General features: G+C 37.9%; 1 protein-coding gene across 7 annotated transcripts in view; it reads left to right on the forward strand.

The window, feature by feature from the left end:
* The first annotated feature begins 8,785 nt into the window (after positions 1-8,785).
* The window catches only part of Ythdc1 (YTH N6-methyladenosine RNA binding protein C1), a 30,945-nt gene continuing 15,236 nt past the window's right edge, over positions 8,786-24,494 (forward strand). For 2 of the 7 annotated variants that reach the window (XM_060380845.1, XM_060380847.1), the window contains exons 1-7: positions 8,786-9,124; positions 18,601-18,702; positions 19,237-19,565; positions 19,679-20,108; positions 22,987-23,076; positions 23,537-23,590; positions 24,124-24,218. In XM_060380845.1, coding sequence (XP_060236828.1) covers positions 9,097-9,124; positions 18,601-18,702; positions 19,237-19,565; positions 19,679-20,108; positions 22,987-23,076; positions 23,537-23,590; positions 24,124-24,218 — 1,128 coding nt within the window. In that variant the 5' untranslated portion in view covers positions 8,786-9,096. Of the gene's footprint in view, positions 9,125-13,442; positions 13,479-18,600; positions 18,703-19,236; positions 19,566-19,678; positions 20,109-22,986; positions 23,077-23,536; positions 23,591-24,123; positions 24,219-24,494 lie in introns of all 7 variants that reach the window. The other 5 variants (XM_060380844.1, XM_060380843.1, XM_060380849.1 and 2 more) reach the window with 5 other exon arrangements.

Below are 24,494 nucleotides of genomic sequence, written 5' to 3' on the forward strand. Positions count from 1 at the left end.
TCTGGCTCATGAATCACATAATGAACCTATCATAGACTTGGATGGACACCCAGTCTTCTCCACTCCTTTTTGGACATCAGATAAGTTTTTGGTACTTGTTTAGAGAGTTCGTTGGGTAACATGGCAAGCTGGTAGTTGTAGTGCTCATTGAAGTAATTGTCCTAGTAGTAGATCTGCTTATGGGCCATCCTGCCAGCATGCAGGACATAACAGGCACAGAAAAGGAGGCTCAAGGACCTCCATGTCCACCAATAGCCAGAGCAAGTACTCAAATGAGATTGTCTATTTTAAATGGACTGAAACTTTAATGTGTTTGAATTTGTAAAGTTATGCCACATTTAAAGCTGTTTATATTTTTAATGTGAGATCTTGGGGATGAATTAATAAAAGAAAGGTTTATGGCTTAATAGTGATGTGCTTGTGTGTCAAGTTGACAAGGGGTCAGTTGTACTGGCTGGTTTTGTGTCAATTTGACACAAGCTAGAGTCATCTGAAAGGAGGGAGCCACAGTAGGGAAAATGTCCCTGTAAGATACCTCTTTAGGGCATTTTCTTAGTTGTTGATTGACATGGCAGAGCCCACCCCATTGTGATATGTGCCATCCTGGGATGGTGTTCCTGAGTTCTATAAGGAGGATTAACAAGTTCCAAGGAGCAAGCCAAAGTGCAGCAACCTTCCATGGCCTTTGCATTAACTCCTGCCTCCAGGATCCTACCTAATTTGAGTTCCTGTCCTGTTTCTGTTGTTGGTAATAAAAAGGTAGATGTTGGGCTATATGTTATTTATTATTTTCCCTATCACAGTGGTATTATTTAACCTGCTATCACAAATAATAAGATACAGACACCTGTTAGATTTTATAATTGCCTTATTACCTTGGACTAGGCAGATATTCCACCTATGCTCGCTCAATGACCTCACCATCCACTTCCCAGGCCTTAATGCCATCTGCATTATCCATTCCTAACTGAGCTATCTTTTATTCATAATCTTATAAATACGTGCTTGTATTTTTCATCTTGGTGTTCTCTCCATCCATGCCATCCTTGGAGTCCTTCTTCTTGGCCCATATGGTTCCTTCTCCATGCTAACCCATCACGGAGTCCTTCTTCCTCCTCTTCCTGTGGCTCTGTTTCCTGTGATTTTCTTGAACCTAAAGCCCAGGAACCTTAGCCACATCTACCCCATTCTACCATGCCCAGGTTTTAGGCCTTTAATTAACCAATTAGGTATAATACCTTAGGCAGGGTTACACAACAAGAATAGGTTTATCCAGGCAGTAACCAGATCTTGAGGGCCAGTAATTAGCATCAAAATACAAGCATCAAACCAACCTCAACAATTCCACTTTTCTGACTAAATAAAAAGGCCCCTTTTTATACAGTAAGAATTATGAAGCAATTATAAAAACAAACAGGTAAGACTAAGTCAGGTGTGGTGGTGCATGCCTTTAATCCCAATACTTGAGAGGCAGAGAGAGGTGGATCTCTGTGAGTTCAAGGCCAGCCTGGTCTACAAAGTGAGTCCAGGACAGCCAAGGCTCTATATTACACAGAGAAGCCCTGTCTTGAAAAATGAAAAAAAAAAAAAAAAGCTATCTATAGAATATCTAGTCTAAATGTATTTGGCAGTTTTAAAGAAAATATCTATCCTATCTATGAGGGGCTAAGGTTTAATATCTAAGTTATTTTTATATCTATCAACCTAAAAACATCTATTTAGACCTAAACAATGTTTTTAATTCCTAAGCAACTAAGGTAATTGTAAAACTATGACTATTTGGTCTTCAACCCCATCAGAGACCTGAGAAAAAAATAAAATTAATTACCTGAGTAAATAGGAAGGGCATGTTAGCAGCCTCCAAAAAATAAAAACTGACAGTTTGCTGTCTCAACAGCCACATAAAACTCTCTAAAACATTGAAGCATCATCTTCAGCTTTCTGGCCCAGTAGCTTTGACAAGCATAAAGTGAGGGCATTTTCTTTGCCCAAGTGCCTGGTTCACCACATTTCAGGCCATCTCCATTAGGAAGTTCTTTGAAGCCCAACATCTTCTTTGAGGTAGTCTGGGGATGCTGCAAGGAGATGACGTGTCTCATTGTCAAAAAATCCTTAAAATAATAAAAATATTTTAAATGCCATGTTCTGTAGGTCTCTGAGGTTTTTGAAGACATATATTTATTTTTATATATCCATCTATAGAATCGTATCTATGTGTTAAACCTAGGATGTATATTTTTGTGATATATTAGACTAGTGTCTGACATGACCATGAGTTGATTAACGATTAACTTGTATTACCTAAAATCCTAAAGTTTGTAAAAGCAGTTCTAAACATATAGGAAGTAAACATTAAATTTGTATCAATGTAGCAAAATTTATACCACTGTATCAAAAATACTTGTTTTTATACCAATATACAAAACCCTATACCAATGAGTTAAAATAACCTTATTTGAGAATAACAAATAAAGTCTAAATTGAGGACTAGATTCAATAATCTACCTTTTGTCTTATCATTCCTATAAATACGCCTATAACCTCAGCACATGAGAGAGGCAGGCAGATTTCTGAGAGTTTGAGGGCAGCCTGGTCTACAAATCAAGTCTCCGAAAGTCAGGGTTACACAGAGAAACCCTGTCTTGAAACAACCACAAAACTCAAAAAACAACAAACAAAAGATTAGCAATTATAATTACTGACTACCAGAGAGGACCACAAATTTGGAGAGAAGGTATCAGTATAAATAGCCATATATGTAAATAGCTATAGAACAGTCTCTGAAAGAAGAAAAGAATAAGGGTCTACAGAGCAGGCATTAATTTCTGGCAGCAGACTGTGTGTGTGTGTGTCTGTTTGTGTGTGTAAATAATAATTTAAACTCAAATTATTACAGTTATCACATTGAATTGCCAAAATTAAAATCAAACTAAAAGCAAGTACCATAATTAGGAGGCATGTTCTACTCTTTTATAAACAACAGTGAGCGATTTATCTGCATTAAGCCCTTAGCTAAGTACCACAAATGTTTTGCTGAGTTGCAATTCCAGAAATCATGTCTTAGAAGTGGTGTCTCCTCTCACCTTATAAAATTAATCTATCAGTCCCAATGGCTACAGCTACAAAACACTCCCACACTTAAGGCTAGGGAACATGGGGGAAGAAGGGGTGGGTGGAATGACTGAAGGAGCCAGAGGAGCAGGGAGTTTGCTGTGAGATTGTATCTCCTAGTAAGGTCAGAAGCTACACTTGGAAACTCTCACCAACTTGGTTGCCTAACCATGAGCAGAAACAGGACAACAATAATACACATGCCAAAGTGGACAGGGAAAGTCCATGAGGCTTCACCTCTACACAGAGAACTACAGGCAATCGAAGAATGCCTAGAGCCGGAAAAATAGTCTTCTCCAGGTAAGAGCACACCAATTGTTTGTTCAATACCAGTCTTGAAAATATGTACATGAGTAATAGTACATATAGAAGGAACATGAATTTAGGAACATACTTGTATATACATATACACAGATGTGTGTGTTTATTTATTTATTTTTTTTTTGGAGACAGGGTTTCTCTTTGTAGTCTTGGCTGTCCTGACCTCACTTTGTAGATGAAGCTGGCCTGGAACTCACAGAGATACGCCTGCCCCTCCCTCCACAAGTGCTGGGATCAAAGGCGTGTGCCACCACACCCAGCAGCATGTAGTAACTATTAATGAAAAAAAGAGGAAATAAATTCAAAAGAGTGAGGAGGGGTTTGGAGGAAGAAACAGAATGGAGAAATAATGTAATTATAATCTCTAAAATCAAAGAAAAATTGAAAAAATCAAACTAACACTGCAAAGATAGCCCTTTTCTTTTTGAAACGGTCTCATGATGAAGTCCTGACTGGTCTAGAACTTACTATGTAGATCATGCTGGTCTTGAACTCAGAGATGGGCCTGCCTGTCTCTCGAATACTAGCATTAAAGGAGTGTGCCATTATGCCTACTGTTAGCTTTTACTAACTCCTGTCATGCCTTTTCTTATTAACAGCTTCTTACTCTTCTGTTAACTGCATTTTTTCTATTCATGACTTCTGTTTTCTCATATCTGATTGTTGTATTGTTACTGAAACACACCTTAAAAGAAGAGATTGAATCATCTTGTACCAGATGTTCCTGCTGATAATTCTAGTCTTAGATGGGAGCTTTGCCTTAATCCAATCTACTATAGTCAGTGTATTTTATATTTTAAAAATCTGCCTGCTACTCTAATTATCTAGCAGATGTGTCCAGGCTGCATCACAAAACCCACATGGAACCCAGGGTAGCCATGAATTCAGAGCAACCTATTTTTAGACAGTATGTCAAAATTTAAAGATTTAATCACGGTAGCTATTACTCAAGGTAGCGGGTGTTGTATTAAGCTGAAACTACACTGTCTTTATGAGAGCTAGGTTTGACTTTTTGCAAAATTATAGATAGCATATTATGGCATTTTTACATCCCCTACACACGCCAAATTCCTAACAAAACAATGCATATGGAGGAACTGTTTGTGCCCGTCGGTTTTTGAATGTTTTAGCCATGATGCTAGAGAAGGTACAGCAGAGTTTATGTCAGAGTGAACAAGAAGCAGAGATAAAGGTGACACATGAACCCAGAACCTCTTTCTTTGTCCACCTTTTATTTCATCCAAGCTCCAGCCCAAGAAATACCCTCATAGCTGGTGGTGTATGCTTGTAATACCAGTACTCAGGGAGGCAGAAGCAGGCGGATATACAAAGTCCAGGACAGTCAAGGCTACACAGAGAAACCCTGTCTCGAAAAACCAAAAATAAAGAAGTAAAGAAATACCCTCATGTTATGTGATAAAACTTTTCTTGGGAATATGCAATATACAAATCTATTAACCTCCAGATAGGGAGCCCACAACAGCCCAAAGAAAATAATGATACAAGCAAAGTCCAACTTGGTGAACCAACGAATTTTATTGGGGCTACTTACAGGAATATGGGTGAAGGGTGACTTACAGGAGCAGAAAGACAGCTGTATGGGCAACAGCTCACATAAGCTGGAAACCTGGGACACAGCTCACAGCCTGTGGGCAGCTCAACAGACTGGATAAGAATGTCTCTTCCAAGTGACTCAGTTGGTCTAAATCTCTTGCAGGCAGGTTATCAAGAGTCTTCTTTGCAGGTTGGCTTGTCTAAGAGTGATTCGAAGCTTTTATTGCTTATTTTATTGCAGGGAGAGAGCCTAGTGAATCTAGTCAGTTTCATGACTTTCTGAAGCTAGTTTGAGTTGTTTGCTTCTGCTAACAGAGTGTCACTGCAGGATGGAAATGTTTTAATCTCAGAGAAAACTGTTACACAGAACCTCAAAGACACAAGGGAAGGGACACTAGCCCACTTTAGCACATAGTTCTGGCAGGCCTTGTCCTTCTCCAGCTTTCCCTCTGCCTTGCTAAAAAGCATCAGATTATATTCCTAAAGCTAGCCACTGATTAGGAACCACTCTTCCTTCATTTGGCCACTTCCTCCTCCTTAGGCTGACTACCTAGGTTCAGCTATCAAAGTATTTAAGTCCAGCAAAAGCTCCCTTTGTCTCGTCTCACCTAATTAACATGACCAATTAAAATTGAATGCCTCATCCTAACACAGGGTTTCCCCTTTTACCTTCATAAACAACCTTTTGCCTATGGACCATGTCTGTATTTTCTCTATCTAGAGGCAGTCCCTTGTCCCTTTAAGACAAATACCCTTGCCCCCTTCTCCCTAGTTTCCTTCCCCTTCTCCCTTATCCTCTATCTCCTATCTTTGTTACTTTATTACCTGGTCTTTGTCCCTCTAGGGCAAATAAATCTCCTTTGTGCTGAAAACTTGGTCCTGGGGGTCCTGAGCAGATACCATTCCTTGTAACACCCAAGTGTGCCTCACCAATCTAGATTAATTCTGTGTCTAGTCAAATTAACAATTAAATCAGTCACCACAGATAGATGTAGTTACACAGAGGCACCTAGTATCTGATTGTCTTACTGCACTTGGTTTTTAAGACAGGGTTTCCTTGTGTAGCCCTGGCTGCCCTGTAATGCACTATGTAGACCATAAAGCCTCAAAGATTTGCCTGCTACCACACCCAGTGTGTTATTTTAATTGATATATGTAATATATTACACATAGCTAGTTTCACTATATGTTTATTTCATTAATGATTGTAAAATGGTGATGTCTTAATTATATGGTTCTTTGACTACAGGGCATTTGCTTTACCAATTACTTGTTTGGTATCCCTGAGGTATAATCTGAATTGGAATGACAGGGTAAGTGATTATTTCTCTCGATCAAAGTGTTATGAATCCCTGCATGCTAGTACATGTTCAGCACTTTTGAGGTGGTGGCAGGATTATGGAGTTCAGAATAATCAAGCATACACTTTTTGAGAAAGTGGGGTACTTTCTCAAGAAACAGAACAAACAAAAAGTGGTCAAAATGACTGGCTGGTTTTCTATTATCCAAAGGGTTTTACTGAACTACAATGATTTCAGAGCTTGAAACATATCTTCTATCTTTCAACCAATGCCTTTTATCTTTGCAGCTGCTCAAAACAACAGAGCCACTTTAACTCATTCTTTATTAGCCAATGATTCTCAGCCTGTGGGTTGTGACAACCCCCCCCCCCGCCCTCCATCTCCAAGATATTCACATAATGATTCACAGTAGTAGCAAAGTTACAGCTATGAAATAGCAGCAGAAGTAATTTTATAGTTAGGGGGAGTCACCACAACAAAAGTTAACTGTACTGAGGGTTGCAGCACTAGGAAGGTTGAGAGCCACTATTTATTAGCTGTCTGGTATGACAAAGTCTTCTAAGCTATTATACATTTGCTTCTCCTTTAAATACTGATACTTTCTTAAGATTTAGACATAATCTCCTTAGGGCAATATAACCCAAGTATAATTTTTTTCCCTACAGATCCACGTATTTGCTCGGAATGTTGAGGTGAAACTGGCTAGGGCTAAGCCAAGTGAGAGGGAGCAGCAAAAGACAAATTTTAGATAAAGTGCACACTCTGGTATGATGGAAGACTTCCTGAAAGACCCAAACACACACACACACACACACACACACACACACACACGAGTGCTGGGACTGGGGAAAGCAAGCATCAGTATCATGACTGCTTCAAAAACATTCTGACTGTGGCTCTCCTTAAACTTGTGTAAGCTCGCTTTTACACTTTATGAGAGTTGCTATTTGGAATGCCCAAGGTGTTTTCACTTCCTACTTTCTAACAGGCTCACCCCAAATTATATCTCCTAAAGATTTTGTACTACTGTTACTTTTTTGTTGTTGTTTCTCTGTGTAGACCCAGCTGTCCTGGAACTTCCTTTGTAGACCAGAGGGGCCTAAAATTCAATAGACCTACCTGCGTCCCAGCACTGTTTTCCAAGTGCTGGGCTGGAGGACTTTTTTTTGGGGGGGGGGGAGGGAGCACTGAGTATTCAAATGTTGATTTCTTAACCAAGAGACCTGGTTAAAGTCTGAATTTTGCCATTTTTTTTTTTTATGAAGCCTCTCCTATCTCAAAGTTCACCAGCACTTTATGATTTATTAAGAGCTGAGCAGCCAATTACTGCACAGGAGAGAATAATGAAGGACTCCCAAACCCATACAAGGGTCACAGGTGAGGACCAGGAGAGAGAGGAGTCTTCAGAGCATGATGCACGAGGTGCCAGAGTGAAACAAAGATGGCAGGTAACTGGCCACCTGGCTGGGAAGTAAGTCAGGTCAGTGTGGTTTGGTTAGAGTAGCTCAGTATCTATCCAGCCAGAGGGCCTGAAGCTTTTAACAAAAACAATAGATCCCTGTGTCATTATTCAGGAGGGAGATAGGGTGGGCATAAAAACAAAACAAAACAAAAAACCCTTGCATTTTACACTGGGCTTAAAGGCATGTGCCACCACCAGCCGGCTGTGACTTATTTCTCAACATAGTCTCAATACTTGTCTTTTCCCATCTCTATTACTGGAGTGCTCCTCAGAACTTTGTATGTGAAAGCCTTTGTATGTGCTGTCTGGAAGAGCTTATCTACTGTCAGCTTCTTACCTACCTTCACTCTCAGTCTTCATTTCAACAGGAAGGCCTCAGTACTAGCTTTTCTCTATAAAAATGTGTCTTATCCCTATAGCAATCCTTTCTCTCTTTTATTAATTAATTCTCTGTATAGCCCTGGCTGTCCAGGGCTATTCTCTCTCTCTCTGCTTCTTCCTCCCCCCCCCCCCCCCATTTCTCTGCATATTCCTGGCTGTGCTGTCCTGGAACTTGCTTTGTAGACCAGGCTGGTGTGGAACTCGCAGAGATCCTCCGGCCTCCGCCTCCGGAGTGCTAGGATTGAAGGCGTGCGCCACTATTTTCCGGCTCTAAACAATTCCCAATCCCTGGTCCTAGAACAATATTTAAGGAGAAGCAGTCGAAACCACTCATGAAATAACTGAAAATTATACAGCACCCAGTGACCGTGTCTCACTCTAATCATTCAAAGCCCAGCAAACCTTCAGGTGGGAAATCTGCACCCCCGGGAGGCTGGAAGCTCAGCAGCGAAGCCCAGACAACATTTGCCCTTCCGAAGCTGGAGAGGGAGGTTCCCCTGGACGCCCAGACTGCGCGGGGCGGGACGACGTGCTGAAGCCACGCTCCCTTACGCCCGCTTCCTGCGTCCTTCCCCGCACTGTGACGTTCCAGGAGAGGCGCGGAGCGTAAACAGCGCAAGGCATTTCGGGAGCGGGATTGTTTCGCGCAGGAAGCAGGCTCCATTTTAGCGCCGCCCGCCGTCGCCATCTGTGTCTTTCTCCTCCCCCTTGTCCCTGTGGTGGCCGGAGCTCACCAGGAAGGCTGAAGCGAGGGGCCGTCGGAGGCCGGAGCGCCGAGCGGGAAGGGGAAGCCGAGGACGGGAGGAAGGGTGCGCGTGGGAGCTGAGCGGAGCAGGTCAGGTCGGAGCGCGCGGCCCGCCGGACGGACTGACGGACGGACTCGTGCGCCTGCGGCCGCGGCTGCGGCGCCCGCGCGACTCGCGTCCCGGCGGCGGCGGTGGCGGCGGCGGAAGCCGGAGGGCAGCCATGGCGGCCGACAGCCGGGAGGAGAAAGGTGAGTGCGGAGGGCGAGGGGACCCAGCAGTCGCGGCCTGCGGGCGGGGCCGGAGGTTAGGGCCTCGCGCCGGGAGGGCGGCCGCGCCGAGACCCGCTCCCCGAGCGGCCTGGCCTGTCGTCCTCACCTTGGGGCCTAATCCCTCCCCAGGCCAAGGCTTTGGTTCGTCTCGGACTTCACTCCCGGGAACGGTTGGGAGAGGGCCTGCTTTGGCTTCCCTGGCCCCCTGGCTTGTTTCCTGGTAGGATTATGCGGCTGTAATGCGTATTTTCTGAACTGTCTCTTTCTGCTTGACTTTTTTTTTTTTTCCCCCGAAAATAGTGTCACAGCATTGATAGATTAGTGGGTACGTTAGTTTAAATCATACAGGTGGATTATTAATCTCAAGAAATACTTATAAGTGTGTTCTAACTTCTTTTAGATGCGATAAGAATCGCCTCTTTTATTCCTCGAGTATTTCGGAAAGGTAGATGCTAGGACCCCACCCCCCAAAAAATAAAATACTGATCTCCCAGAATAGTTAATAGCTCTCAAAAGGTTCAACCAGGAATACATAGGTGCAGGTTATAGAGAATTGGATAAAATGCAAGAACTTAAATTGATAAAATTTCATTTCTTGTGAAATACTGACTTTCCAGAGGCCACAGATGCCAGTGAAGGCTCCAGATCAATACTTGCCTGGAGAAAGTGGTCTAGATTCTGTTGTTGCTTCAGCCTTGATGTTTCTCAAGTTTTAGGGCTACCATAGCCGTCTTGGAAGAGTTAGTGTGATGAAAATACAGCACAGTTGCTGCCCTGTGTTTTTCAAATCTCTGTCTGTGCCTCATTAAGAATCGGAGGGAGATTTGATAAGTGGGCTGTAGAGTCAAGTTAGATGACGCTTTTTCCGTGTTTTTTTTTTTTTTTTTTCTGATCTGTCCCTTGGTAAGGTATGCTTCGATGAATTGCTTAAGGATAAAGACAGGTTTTGGAAGTGGAATGAGTGGGGCTATGTTGAAGATAATGACTTTGTCATAAGCAATTTTTTTTTTGTGTGTGGTGACATGGTTTCTTTGTGTAGCCATGGCTGTTCTGGACCTTGATTTGTAGACCAGGCTGCCCCAAAACTCGAAAGATCTGCCTGCTTCATCTCCTGACTGCTGGGATTAAAGGCATGTGCTACCACTGCCCAGTTTGAGCAATTTTTGATGCTCTGATTGCAGTTTTGTTTTTTATCCTTAAACTAAATACCCAAAGTTGCTCCTGGGACATCCTAAAGGAATGTGAACAATGAATTCTGATAGTGAATAAAGGAAGCCTCTTAATTATTATTGTTATTGTTGTTGTTGTTGTTATTATTATTGTAAAGTCAGTTGTTAAAAAAAGAAATCTATAATTCTTTCTCTTGGGGAGGGCAGAGGCAGGCAGATCTCTGTGAGTTTGAGGCGAGCCTGGTCTAGAAAGCCAGTCCAGGACAGCCAAGCCTCCCCAGAGAAACCCTTTCTCAACCAAAAGAAAAGAAAATCTGAAGATCATTTATTAACAACTTAACATCCATTCAGACTTTGTCAGGATAAGATTTATGACTTAGGAGTTCAGTGGCTGCCTTGGTAGGCAGGGTGAACCAAACACAAAAAAGAATAAAATTTAGTTGTTCGTATATTGTCTTTTAAAGTAAACATGCTTAGGAATGTAATATACAATTATGCACAGTGAAGAAAAGTCATGATCTCCCAGTTTTAGAAATGGACTTAATAGTGAAGATGCAGTTTAAACACATAAACTTTATTACTGAGAAGTAGTGGTGTCATATGTCACAGTGCTTAGAATATTTGGAAATAAAGTTTTAAATTATGCTTTATTTAAATTTTCTGGTACAAGTGATTTTTATAGTTAAGATTATCTCTATACAAGCAGCTAGTAAATATCTACTGAAGTGTGTAGTGTCACTTAATCATTTTCACACACTTAGGAAAGATAGGCAAAATTAAAACTTAAACAAGGAAAAGTGAGCGTGTGAAGTAATTAAGATCATTTGTTATGTAATTAACAGGAAATTATAAAGCCATACACTGTAAGATAAGTGTATGGCTTTATAAGATTTAGTCATCCTGCTGCTGCTGGTGGTGGTGGTAGCGCAGGCCATTGGGAGAGGCAGGTGGATCTTTGTGAGTTTGAGGCCAGACTGTTCTACAAAATGAGTTCCAGGTCAGGTAGGGCTGCACAAGAGAAACCCTTTCTCAAAACACCTCCCTCCAAAATTAAAAAAAATGAAACTCTTAGTCCTTTTTTAAGGCGAAAACTTAGGCCTTTTTAAAGAGTTTCAGGAATTCTTAAATGGCTTTGTAATAAACACATTTATTTCTGTAATGCTTCGGTTAAGCCTTTGTACTTGGACATACTACCAGTTCCCTGCTCTTCCTGTGTTGATGATTTTTCCAGAAAGTAAGTTTGAAACTTCAGAGTTTGTGGGTTGTGTTTTTGTTTTGATAATACTGGGAATCAGTGCTTTATGTGTCTCAGGCAAGTAATCTACTACTGAACCACTTCCCCAGCTCTGCATTTTTCTGTAGGATGAAGAAATACATACCTTTTGTACTAAAGAAACATATTGCATGAATTTTATTTGAGCTATAGTATATTCTACAAAGAATAGTTAATTCAAAGTGTGTATGATTTTTCACTTTTGTAAGTAATTTTTATGCATTTCCAGACTGAGCTTCAGTAGGGCAAGAAGTATTAAGAGCAGGGAGCTGGTAATTTGTCATGGTATAGAGGATTAACTGAAGCATTACAGGGATTAATGTATTTATTAGAGCCCAGTAAATTAAGAGTTCCCGAGACTCTTTAAAATTCATTCTGTGATTAACAGTCAGTAATTGAAGTTTTCATGTTTTCTGAGACTTCTTTTTTAAGGGGTATGTTTATGGCTGTCTTTTAAGGTAATTGTGTCCTCTGTGCCTAAAATATTTACATGGTTGAACTTCATTCATGAGCATGAGCAGTGTAAAGTCTAGAGCTTAGTTTTAGTTATACACATACATGTACATAAACTGAAGTGTTATATCTTGTATACACTTGTATACATGTGGCCAGCACTATTTGTGAGCTAGTTACCTGAAGAAGGGATCTATAAAACGGTATGTATTTGGTATAATCCCCTTCCTCCATTTTGGTTCTTATTTTGGTTTACTTTACTGTAGTATAAGTGAATGGAAAGGTTGATGTGCCAGTTGGTTTTATGGAGGGTGGAAAATATTGATGGGAAGGTCTCCAAGTCTCTGGAAATCATTTAGAAGAATGATAGTTTGTAGCCTGGGAAGGATGGCTCAGCAGCAAAGTACACTTGATTCCTCCTGTGAGGACCCTAGTTTGGTTCCCAGAACTCTCATGTCAGCTTACAACTATCCTTAACTCCAGTTCTAGGATCTGATGTCTCATCTGCACCTGGTACACATACATGTAGGCAAAACACTCTTACACATTTAGAAGAATGGTGTCTTTTAATAAGTAAAATATATTTGAGGAATTACCCTAATGTAAATGTACTTTGCGTGATACCAAAAGGGGAGATTGCAAGACATCCTGTTGCCTTCTTTCACCTCACTGAAGCTGCCATAGGTGAATTGAAGAGAAATGAGTGGTTCCTTGCTTGGGTTTGAAATTTTGTATTTAACATCTCAAGTTTAAGAATTTTAGATGTGATGCTGAGTGCTGAAAAAGTATTTTGTGTTGTTTGAGTTCAGTCTTCTGTGGTCACATGTGTATCCTACATAGAGGTTACTCTGTTGCACCAATCTCTGTAGTTAAAGCTTATGACCTTTTTATGTAGAGTTGTGAGATTTTGGTTAAGTCTCTTAAATCCTTTGGATTTCATTTTAGAAATTACAAAACAACCATCTAAGGCTAACTTACTTTGAAAATCCTGCTTCTATTTCTATATAAAATACTACCTTATAATGTAGTTATCTTAGTCTGCAGGGGCAAGATGTTTACAAGATACCAAAACCATATAAGGTTTGCTGTACATTTCTGAGGGTGTATACACATGACTGTATAAACTCAACCAAAACTTTGATTCTCCTGTGCCCGCGTACCAGTTGAACTGAACCTCAAGTCTAGTTGAAGTTCTCTTGCATCAGTATTATAAGTTGCCAGTATCAATTCATATTAAAATAAGGCAGGTAAAGTACTGCCAAGCAAGGGGCAACAGTATTGTCTTTAGAGATACCAGCATGGCCTGTGTTTAGACAGTATAGTATTAGTTAATAGTTTCATTACCATAAACCCAGAACACCTCATGCAAACCCTTGACATTTTACCTTCTCTATTTTAACAGAAGATTTCCAAGACTGCTCCAGCTGGTTGTTTTCAGGTGAGAGAATCTGGGCCCTGAATTATAGTCCTTTAATAAAAAGAAAAAAAAAAGAAAGAAAATAGTGGGTTTTTATGTTAAATACCTGGCCCTTTTAAAAACAAAGCCTCCACTAATTCACTTCATTCTATTGATTTAATATATAGCCTTTGAATAGATTTGAACCTTAGTTCTATATAGATATACTATTGAATGAAATCATTGTTTTGTTTAGCTAATTTTGAAATAAAATACTTTGTGATAGTTTAATTTTGAAATAGATTTAGATTCTTTAAAACAATTTTTAGGTCTATAATTTTCTATGTATACATCAGAGGAAAAACAAAACAGTTTATGCTCTTTTCTTTTTCATATTTTGGTTTTTTGAGACAGGGTTGCTCCGTGTTTCCTGGCTATGTTGAACTCTGTACACTAGGCTGGCATCAAATTCAGAGATCATCTGCCTCTGCCCCCTGAGTGCTATTATCAGAGGAGTGTACCACCACTGCTCAGTAAAAAGGTTTTTTTTTGTTTTGTTTTTATTCCCACAGAAATTAGGATTATTTACAGTACATGAATTTTATGTCCGTAGAAATTTTAACTTTATGTTCCATCAACCTGTGTTCCTTTTGCTGTAAGTAATCTTAGGTGAGGGTGTTGCTGTCCACCTACAATGAAGTAACTGAATGTATACATATCATAAGGTCGTCTTAAACTTTTACTACTGGTAACTCGATTAAAAATTCTTACATGACTCTAGATATATAGACATACAAAAGCAGATACATGTCGAACTTTTATGGATAATAATTATCATGTAATTTTACTGTTAAAGACAAAAACAAATAGCCAGGCATGGTGACTCACACTTTTAATAATCCAGGACTCAGGAAAGCATAGGCAAGTGGATCTCTGTCAGTTCAAGGCCAGCTTGGTCCACAGAGAAGCCCTGTCTCAAAAAAACAAAACAAAATCAAGAAACCCTGCTCAAAAAACTAAAAAGAGACAAAAACAAATTTGCATACTAATGAGAAAAGATACGTTCTTTTTAGTTTTACATAAAGAATTAAACTTCGGGTTAGGGTTTGATACTAGAGGTGGTTGAATATCCATTCCATTTCCCATAAATCTACTGCAAAAGTATGTTTAAAGTCATTTCAGACATGGCTGCAAATCCTTTCTTTTCTCATCTTGCACCAGGTTGCTCATTGATTTTTTTTTTTTTTTAAGCGGTAACTTGGAAATGCTAGAAATAAAATTAAAGCTATTTAGTAGTTTTGTAAACATCTTCCACTTGGACATTTCTCCCAGCAGTAAAGAAGTTTATGTTCCCTCTCTACAAACCTGGATAGGTTTTTATTGGTTATCTCTAAAAATGGTAAGCATGGTGTTGCTGGGTTTGCCCTGTTTTCTTTGTTTTGGATTTAGTCAATTTTTTTGGCCGTTCTTAGATTTTTGGTTGTGAGCCTAGCCTTTAAAAGTTGAGCTGTCTCTCCAGCCCTTGAGTCATTCTTACGATATTTTCATCATCTTCTAAACCATTGAGAGACTCCATTTGATTCTCCAGAAACACGAACAATAATGAAAAATGATATGTCTTACAACATCATGTTTCAGGATAGTATCTTCAGATAATTGGGACATGTATGTACCTCTCAACCAGGCTTTATATATGATGGAGCCTGAGGTGTTAAATGAAAAGGCTGAGGTGCACAAGGTTTAAGACCCACACGGTTGTAAGAAAGGCTTATAGGTTGCAATACTTCATTAGTAGTTTATGTATATATTTTTTCTTTTCCTAATTATTTGTGTTATCTTCTCTACCTCACTGCCCCTCAAAGCTCTCTCCCTCCATCTCATCCTCTTTCATGTCACATGTTTGTTTTAAATTTTTATTTAAATAATGTGTTATTAATGTGTGGTTGGAAGTGAAGAAACTTAGAGCTCAGAAAGACTGGATTTCCCAGTTCCTATACCATAGGATAGATAACGTGAATTTCTTCATCTCCTAGTCTCTTTCCTATACATCTTATGTCAGTAAATATGTTAGTGGGTTCAATGATAGAGAAAATAAACTGTGGTCATTTACACCAGGGAATAGCAAAACATTTTATTAAGGGTTAGATAGGCTTTGTGGGGCACAAAAATTTTTGGTTACATATCTGCCAACTTCTTGATAAGACTATATACTTTATTACTATAATACAAATAAAACTACTCATCTAGAAGATTAGTTTTCTATATTAAGTGAATTTTAAATGTTACTGGGTATATACAGCCAAGACTTTGGGCACATTAATTTGAAATTCATACTACTGTTAAGTACTTAATGTTCTATTCTCTATCTAACTGTAGTCTTAGAAAAGCTTGAACTCCAATCTCATATCCATCTGCACTAAGTAAGTACTTTTGGTCAGATTTCCTTTTTCTTTGAAGATTTGTTTATTTTATGTATAGCAGTGTTTTTGCCTATGGGAAGTCTGTGCACCATGTGCCTGCCTGATGCCTATGGAGTTCAGAAAGGGCATCAGATAACTTGGGACTGGAGTTAAGGATAGTTATAAGTCTCCATGTGAGTTCTGGGAATTTAACCCTGGTCTTCCGCAAGAACAAGTGCTTTTAGCTCCTGAGCCACCCATGTAGCCCTGAGCTTCTAATTTTTTATCTATAAAGTACTGATGAGAAAACATGCTGGCTTTGTTTTGTGTTGTCATTTAAGTGAAAGTGTTAACATGTTTTGTTAAGTAGGCATTAGCTGATGTTTATCTTGGAAAAGTTTGTAACCATTTTCTAAAACAGCAGTTAATACCCAAACTTGAATTTCTCAAGAACTTGGCATTGTAAAATTGCTTTTTATAGGGAATTATGATGTAAATGTGCCATTGAATTTTAAATCAATCTGTGTATTTTTTAATTTTATATTAAATTTAGCACATGAGTTGTAATGCTGGGTTTTAGGCTATTTCTCATTGAAATGAGTTATTTCATACAAAGACTTGCTTATTTTCACAGACCTGCCTATTTTTTGATAGTTTTTACTGTTTTCTATAACTGATTTCATCTTTTTGTTTGCTTGTTTTTGTTTTGAGACAGGGTTTCACTGTTTAGCTCTGGCTGCCTGGAACTCGATCTGTAGACCAGGCTGTCCTCGAGCTCCTATAGAGATCCACCTGCCTCTGCCTAGCCTGATTTCATCCTTTCAAGACTACATAAAGAGCTTTGAGCAGTCATTATTAAACATCTGCCAATTTATTTTTGTTTTATATTTTATGTGTATGAGTGTTTTTTTTTTTATGTCAGCACCTCATGTATACTTGGTGCTCACAAAGGCCAGAAGGTGGTGTTGGACCCCCTGGAACTGGATGGAGTTAATGGATGATTGTGAACCATCATAATGTGTTCTAGGAGCTGAACCCAGATCTTTTACAAGTACAGTATATGCTCTTAACCACTAATCATCTCTCCAGCCCATAACCCATTTGTTTATTTAAAAAGAGTTATATAGAGTCTAAAATGGTACTTGCCATCAATTGGGTCTTCAGAGATCTTTATGTGAAAACACATTAGATGATACGATCCTTTTTATTCAACATACTTTGATTTTTCACTAATCTTCATTTTAGAAAAGTGAAGTACAATTAAATATTCATAGCACACAGAGAAGTCAAATAATCATGCTAATAACTAGTTTTCTGATTTTTCAAAAATAAAAAGACAACATTTTTGGTTTTTGTGTAATTTTGCTTCTCTATTTATTATGTTAGTAGTTGCAGGTGTCTTTATGGTGATTCTTTTCCTCTGGTGGGAAGAGTCGTACTTAATCTGTATATGGACTCGAAATTATTAACCTCACTGTGCTTTGAGTGGGCTTTGTTGTTTACTATAATTGTTTCATCAGGTTTTATGACGTTTTACAGTTCCTTACCAGTGTAAGTTTGCAAAGATATTTTTATACTGCAAGATTTATCATGTGCCTTGAGCTGTAGTATATATACTGCATACTTGATTTAAGTTGGTATTTCTATATATGTCTAAGATTTATCTTCCTGTTGGTTTGAGGATAGGAATACATAATTGAATTCTAAGTTTGGGGGATCATGGACTATGCCAATTTAGATAGCTGCTTTTCTGACCAAGTAAATCTCTTATTAGCGGGTTGCAAATATTTAGGCTACAGTACAGGATTTAATTTGCTACGTATCCCAGGCTGATGTCGAGTTTGAGAACCCCCTACTCAGTCTCAGTAGCTTTAATTCTTAAACTGTTTTAATGACAATTTCAGGTAAAGGAGTTATAGAAGTAGTATAAAGAAATTTTGTATACTCAACTGTATTCTATAAATTTTACCATTTGTCACATTTGTCTTTGTGTCAGTCTCATTTTCTCTATGGCAATTGTTTTACCTTCAAGTTAAATCTGCCTTCAGTGAATATGTGGGTACATTCATAGAGGCATGTATTTTTTTTTCTTCAATTATTTGTAAGTGTGATACGTCCTTGGTCCTGAGTAGTTTTTTCAAAGCATACTATCAAAACCACAAAATTAATACTCAAGTCTTACATGGATTTCACCAATTTTCCCAGTTAAGCCTCAGATACGGCTATATTAATCTGTCTCGTTTCCTATAGCATGAAGTAGTGGGGTTCTTTTTGTTTTTTGTGTTTGTTTGTTTGTTTTGGTGTTTCATACTAGACATTCAGATTTTGCATTTTTGGATGTGAAAATCAAAAATGCAAACCTAAGCGGTTCACATTTGGAGTTTTTGTGATGGTAATTTGTGTCCTGGTGATACTAACTTTGATTACTTGATTGAACTCTTCACACTCTTAGTTGGTTTGATCCTTAAGTAAAACCCCTTTGAGGGTTATGAACACTCTTAATTACTCAAAATAAATGCCTTTTAGTAAGTACTAAAAGTGGTGCATGCCTGTAAATCCCAGCACTCCAGGAGGCAGAGACAGGTGGATCTCGTGAGTTCAAGGCCAGCCTGGTCTACAAAGTGAGTCAAGGACAGCCAAGGCTACAACACAGAGAAACCCTGTCCCGAAGAAAACCATGAATGAATGAATGAATGAATGAATGAATGAATGAATGAATGATTAATGATACTGACCTTATTTCTAATTTTTATATTTGCTTGCAGATGGGGAACTTAATGTTTTAGATGATATTTTGACTGAAGTACCAGAGCAGGATGATGAACTGTATAATCCAGAAAGTGAACAAGATAAAAATGAGAAAAAGGGTAAGATTTCTATTAGTGTCTCTTAAAATTTACAGTTCAGTTTCCTAAGAAAAATGTTTTTGTATTTGTTCCTTGGCACTTCATACCAAAAGCCCATAATAGACTATTCTGCATAATAGACCCCAATTGGTGTGAATAAAAGTACTCTTAAGAGGCTGGGGGGATGATTTAGCATTTAAGAGCACTTGTTTTTGCAGAGAACCATGGTCAGACCTAGTGCTTCCATGGTAGCTTTCACTTAGAGGAGATCCTGCACCCGTTTCTGCAGGCACCAAACACATCATACACATCCATTGTGCAGGCAAAACACACATGAAATAATAAAAATAGTATTTAACACTTTTAAATATAGTCTTTTCTGCAGTTGGAAAGCTATTTTATTTAAATTTGTTCTGGAGTTTAAATATTATAGGAGATATTTTAAAGAAGTAAGATTGTTTGTTTCCTGTACCTGAAATACATTATTTATACATTTTGGTGAAATTAATGTAGTAATGCAAATACTTTTGCATATCTTTTTAAATTGTTTTAAAGGATCAAAAAGGAAAAGTGAAAGATTGGAATCTACGGATACCAAGAGACAAAAGCCTTCCATCCATTCAAGACAATTGATTTCTAAGCCATTAAGTTCATCTGTTAGCAATAATAAAAGAATAGTTAGTACAAAAGGAAAGTCAGTTCCAGAATATAAAAATGAAGACTATCAAAGATCTGAAAGGAACAAGCGTCTAGATGCTGATCGAAAAATTCGTCTGTCAAGCAGTTCCTCCAGAGAACCTTACAAGAGTCAACCGGAAAAAGCTTGTTTACGGAAAAGGGATTCTGAAAGAAGGGCCAAGTCTCCTACACCAGATGGTTCTGAGGTAGTAAATGTTATTGCAGATAATAAAGCAGTTCTTTTTGAGGCTTAGAACTCTTTATTCATCTTGACCTTGTCTGTTAATGACTGCTGATTCCCTTTTTCTTTAAACATCAGAGAATTGGGCTTGAAGTTGATAGACGTGCAAGCAGATCCAGCCAGTCTTCAAAGGAAGAGGTGAACTCTGAAGACTATGGCTCTGACCATGAGACTGGGAGCAGTGGTTCTTCTGATGAACAGGGCAACAACACTGAGAATGACGAGGAAGGAGTGGAAGATGATGTAGAGGAAGATGAAGAGGTAGATGAAGATGCAGAAGATGATGAGGAAGTGGATGAAGATGCAGAGGAAGATGAAGAAGAGGATGAGGAGGAAGATGAGGAGGAGGAGGAGGAGGAAGAAGAGGAAGAGTATGAACAGGATGAGAGAGATCAGAAGGAAGAGGGAAATGATTATGACACCCGAAGTGAGGCCAGTGATTCTGGTTCTGAATCTGTTTCCTTCACAGATGGATCTGTCAGATCTGGCTCAGGAACAGATGGATCAGGTACTGTGTTTTTATGGGACAGTTTGTCCTTTTCTTGGGGGGGGTGTTTGGAAGTGATAAGGGTTGTTTTGTCATCTTTTATAGTTAGTTGTAGGTCTCTGAATATCAAAATTTTAATAATTTTGAGTAACATTTACAAATTTTAGTTAGGGTGTTTCCTGGCTGTGAATTGATTTATTATATATGAAAGTATATTTAATTTTATAGGTTCATAGTATTTTCATCATTGACCGCAAGTTATTCAGAATACATATGCATGTGACGTATGTTCACATGGAACTTTTCCACTAGGACATTTCCATAGTAGGATGCCCCTTAGTTTTCAACATGTGGCAATTGAGCCATAAAAACATGTTCTTTTTCCTGAAACACAAGATTATTTTTTATTTTATGCATATGAGTTGAGTGAGGTAGCCCATAATCTTAGGTACTTGGGAAGAAGATTGTGTGGGTTTTAGGCCAGCCTCCTCCTATGTGTGAGTTTTTGTCTCAAAAGCAAAACCAAAAAGTTTTGTTAACGTGAAGACTCCAGTTATTTTGGAGGCCTGTACAACAACACATAGGAATAGAGGAAATTTTCTTATGGGAATTGTATGTTTTGGGTATTGATCAAATAATGGGGTTTATTGAAAAGATTAGGACCTGAAATATTTTTATTAAATTCTTATATTAATCAGCTACTGTAGTAGAATACTTCATACTACATTGCTTTTTTACAGAATACATTTTAAATTGAAAGGGTAGCATATCATTTTACAGCAAATCAATAATTTTTATTAATAGGTTGTTTTAAAAGAGATGCCTATAATTCTGAAAATTCCTTACGTGGAGCCTATTTAAGACACTATACATAGGTATTTTTTTCTTAGGTAATTTTTTGAATATTGCTTGAAAGAAAAATGGTGTCACTGGAATTTTTTGATTTGGATATGCTAGATTTTAAGTACTAGGGACCATATTAAATATCAGTATCACTCATTTTTTAGATTCCATTTTATCCAGTACTTTTTATCCAGTACTTTTCTCAGAATTTTTAGTAATTTTAAAATAACTCACTGTTTGGTAAAAAGCTTTATTTTGTTGGGAGAGTTTCATTATGCTTTTGATATCTGAGGCTCTGTGTACTTAGAATTAGTGGAAGTTGTTCCTATAATATGCTAAAAATTCCTTTCATTTTATTTATTAATGCTAGGCTTGCTATGCTATAAATTCAGTTGGGCAAAGATCTTCTGCACTGATTTTTTTTTTTTTCTCCCTTCCCCTTATATTATCTCTGTGAGGGATTTTAGCTACAAGAATTATATTATTCTTTCAGGCTAAGGAATTTGTACATTTTTACTCTTGAAAAGTTCAGGGAAGAAAATTTTTAAAAAATCACAGCTTTGAAAAAATGTGGTGATGATAAAAAACAAACAACAACAAAAAAAAAACAGCAGAAGTTTAGCCAGTCCTAGAGTGACCCACCTGGCTTTTAAGTTCTTGGTGTCATTACTAAAGAATTTCCAGAATGTCCTTGCTTCATATTAAAGGTACCATGGGCAGTCTCCAACACTTGTATTAGGGCATGTCATAGTAAGCGTAAGTGCTTTCAGAAAACAACAAAGATCTGTAAAATATTCATTTACTCAGGAAGAATAGAGAACACAAGTATTGTATTCTTTAGCTTAAAGGTCTTTTCTAATTGTGTCTTGCTACTAAGGAAATGTGAAACTTCAGCATTGCTTGGTTCAGTTTTTGGTCAAGGTTTCCTATTTGTAAATCTCAAGGAGTGTGTTCTAAGAATTAAGAGAGAAAAAGAATTTAGTTTTTAAGCAGTTAACTGTGTTATAGAGAAGAGTACTATATATGTAACCATTGATAATTTCTTTTCAGATTTCCATTGTTTTTACAAAAAAAATTATTCTTTTTATATTTCTTCTTTTTTTCTTTTTTTTGTTTTTTTTTTGTTGTTTGTTTGTTTCTTAGTTTTGTTTTTCAATACAGGGTTTCTCTGTATAGTCTTGACTCTTCTGAACTTGCTTTGTAGACCAGGCTGGCCTTGAACTCAGATCTTCCTCCCTCTGCCTCCCTGAGTGCTGGGACTAAAGGTGTGCGCCATTACACCTGGCTTGATATTCCTTCTTACCTCTCAATTAAAGGGGTTTATCATTATATAACTGCAATGACAAGGGGCATGAGAGCTCAGTTCAGTTTCATTCCTCATATATTTATAAAGTTCCAAATTAAACTTGATATAGATCTTATAAAATATATAACCTGAACCCTTTTCTCTGTACTGAAGATCCCCCATTCTCTTAAGTAATACATGGACCATTAAAACCTTAGTGGTAAATTTTAAGGTAAACAAAAAGAATGAGTGGAAATGGTAAAGTAGAATTGAAGACACAGAAGTGTGGAATCAGTTTTAGTTACGTTCATATGTGTGTGTTTTCCGGTTGGAATGCTACTTTGAGTATATCACAATAACACTTTTGATTAAGGTGGTTAATGTAGTTCAAACAAGCAGCACGACTTAGTACAGTACTCCATGATAGGTACAAAACACATACTAAGTATTATTGAAGAAAATTATATTTGCTTTATAAATTTTCCTCCCTTATGGAAAAGTTTTTATAAAGCAGCTAGGTAAGTATCTGATTTCTCTTTTTTATGTGTTTTTATTGTTTGAAATGTGTGACAGGGTGAAACATGCTTTTTAGCAGTATTTTTTTTTTTTAATGAGATGTGAGAAAGTTGAGCAGGGAAGACAAAGAAACATGTCTAATGTTGAAGAGCTGAATAACAAGACTAGATGCAGTACTAGTTCTCACTTGAAATATCTATGTTAGCTTCTTTTATAGTGTGCTATTTTAAAAACTTGTCTGGATTTTTGTTTTAGATGAAAAAAAGAAGGAAAGGAAGAGAGCTCGAGGCATATCACCCATTGTTTTTGATAGAAGTGGCAGTTCTGCGTCAGAGTCATATGCAGGTAACCCCACTTAATTTTAGGATCATAGACTACTGACTATAACTTGCTTTAGAAAGTGTGGAGGTTGTAGCTTAGTGTGAATTATTGATGTTCATTAGTACTGAATTTTGCATGTTCAGTGTAATAATTCTAGAGGAGACTAAGCTTTTTCTTATTTTAATCCTGTTCTGTTACTGCTTCAGTGGAATTTTCAATTTTTACATTTTTTTTTTCTCTTGGAAGATGATGATTCAGTGACTAGTTTTCTGAGTGGGAGACTGTTCAATAATCCCCCCCAAAAAAAATTCGAACAACTCAAAAAGCAAAACACTCGTACACATTGAGAAATATTTTTGTGTGTGTGGGTGCGTCAAGAAGAATTAATTTGTCTTGAATGAGAATTTTATGTGACAAGACTGTAGAAATTTTGTCTTCATCTATTAAAGCTCAATCTGAACAAATGTACTTTGGCTAAATACAGGTTCAGAAAAGAAGCATGAGAAATTATCATCTTCCGTTCGTGCTGTCCGAAAAGGTATCATTTAAATTTGAAATTGTTTTCATTGCATGCTCCATAAAGTCATTATTTTACCTTATTGGGTTACCATTAATAATTGGTTTTAATGTGGTCATGTTCCGATATATCATGTTAAAGGAGAAAGCAGTATAAGCTTAAACAAAAGTGTGCTTTGTGTCTGCTTTCTATTTTAGTTTCTGTACATAGTTATTGGTATATTCACATATTTGGACATGTTTAACAGCATGATAGTCCATGATTAATCTTTAACTGAATCTCATAAAAGTTTCTAGAAGTTAGAGCCATTGTCACATTTAAGCATGGGTCTGATATAACGGAACATTGCTGGGTGAGGCTGCTCTGTGCAGTGCTGCCTCTTTCTCCTTAGCTTTGCTTTATTCTGTTGTGCCTGAGCTTTCTAGGCTAACTGGGTGACTGGAGTTTTTACAGTTTAGCTGGGTTTGGAGGGCTAATTTCGTATAGTTGGAACACCTATATGTGGTAATGTCTATGATTAATGAAAATGGATTTCTTTTTCTTTTTTTTTTCAGATCAAACCAGTAAACTCAAGTATGTCCTTCAGGATGCAAGATTTTTCCTCATAAAGAGTAACAACCATGAGAACGTGTCTCTTGCCAAAGCTAAGGTATTAGCATCAGCCCCGTTGAAACAGTACTAATCTTGAAAGGATGAGGTGCAGTGATAAATGAAAACAACCTCCAGTAGCATATGATGCTTTGAATTTCCCAGTTGCCACTCCAGATCTGGTTTGTGGCAAGTAAGGAAACCTGGTAGTGGTATGAGTTTACCTTTTTATCTTATTCTAGAAATAACAGTACAGTGTTGACGATTGCATTTGTACTGTAGTATTTACTTATGTTGTATATATATTAATACATTTATACTGTGATAGATGTTTTGT

The sequence above is a fragment of the Meriones unguiculatus genome, chromosome 3 (assembly GCF_030254825.1).
Source record: "Meriones unguiculatus strain TT.TT164.6M chromosome 3, Bangor_MerUng_6.1, whole genome shotgun sequence".
Taxonomy (NCBI): Eukaryota; Metazoa; Chordata; class Mammalia; order Rodentia; family Muridae; genus Meriones; species Meriones unguiculatus.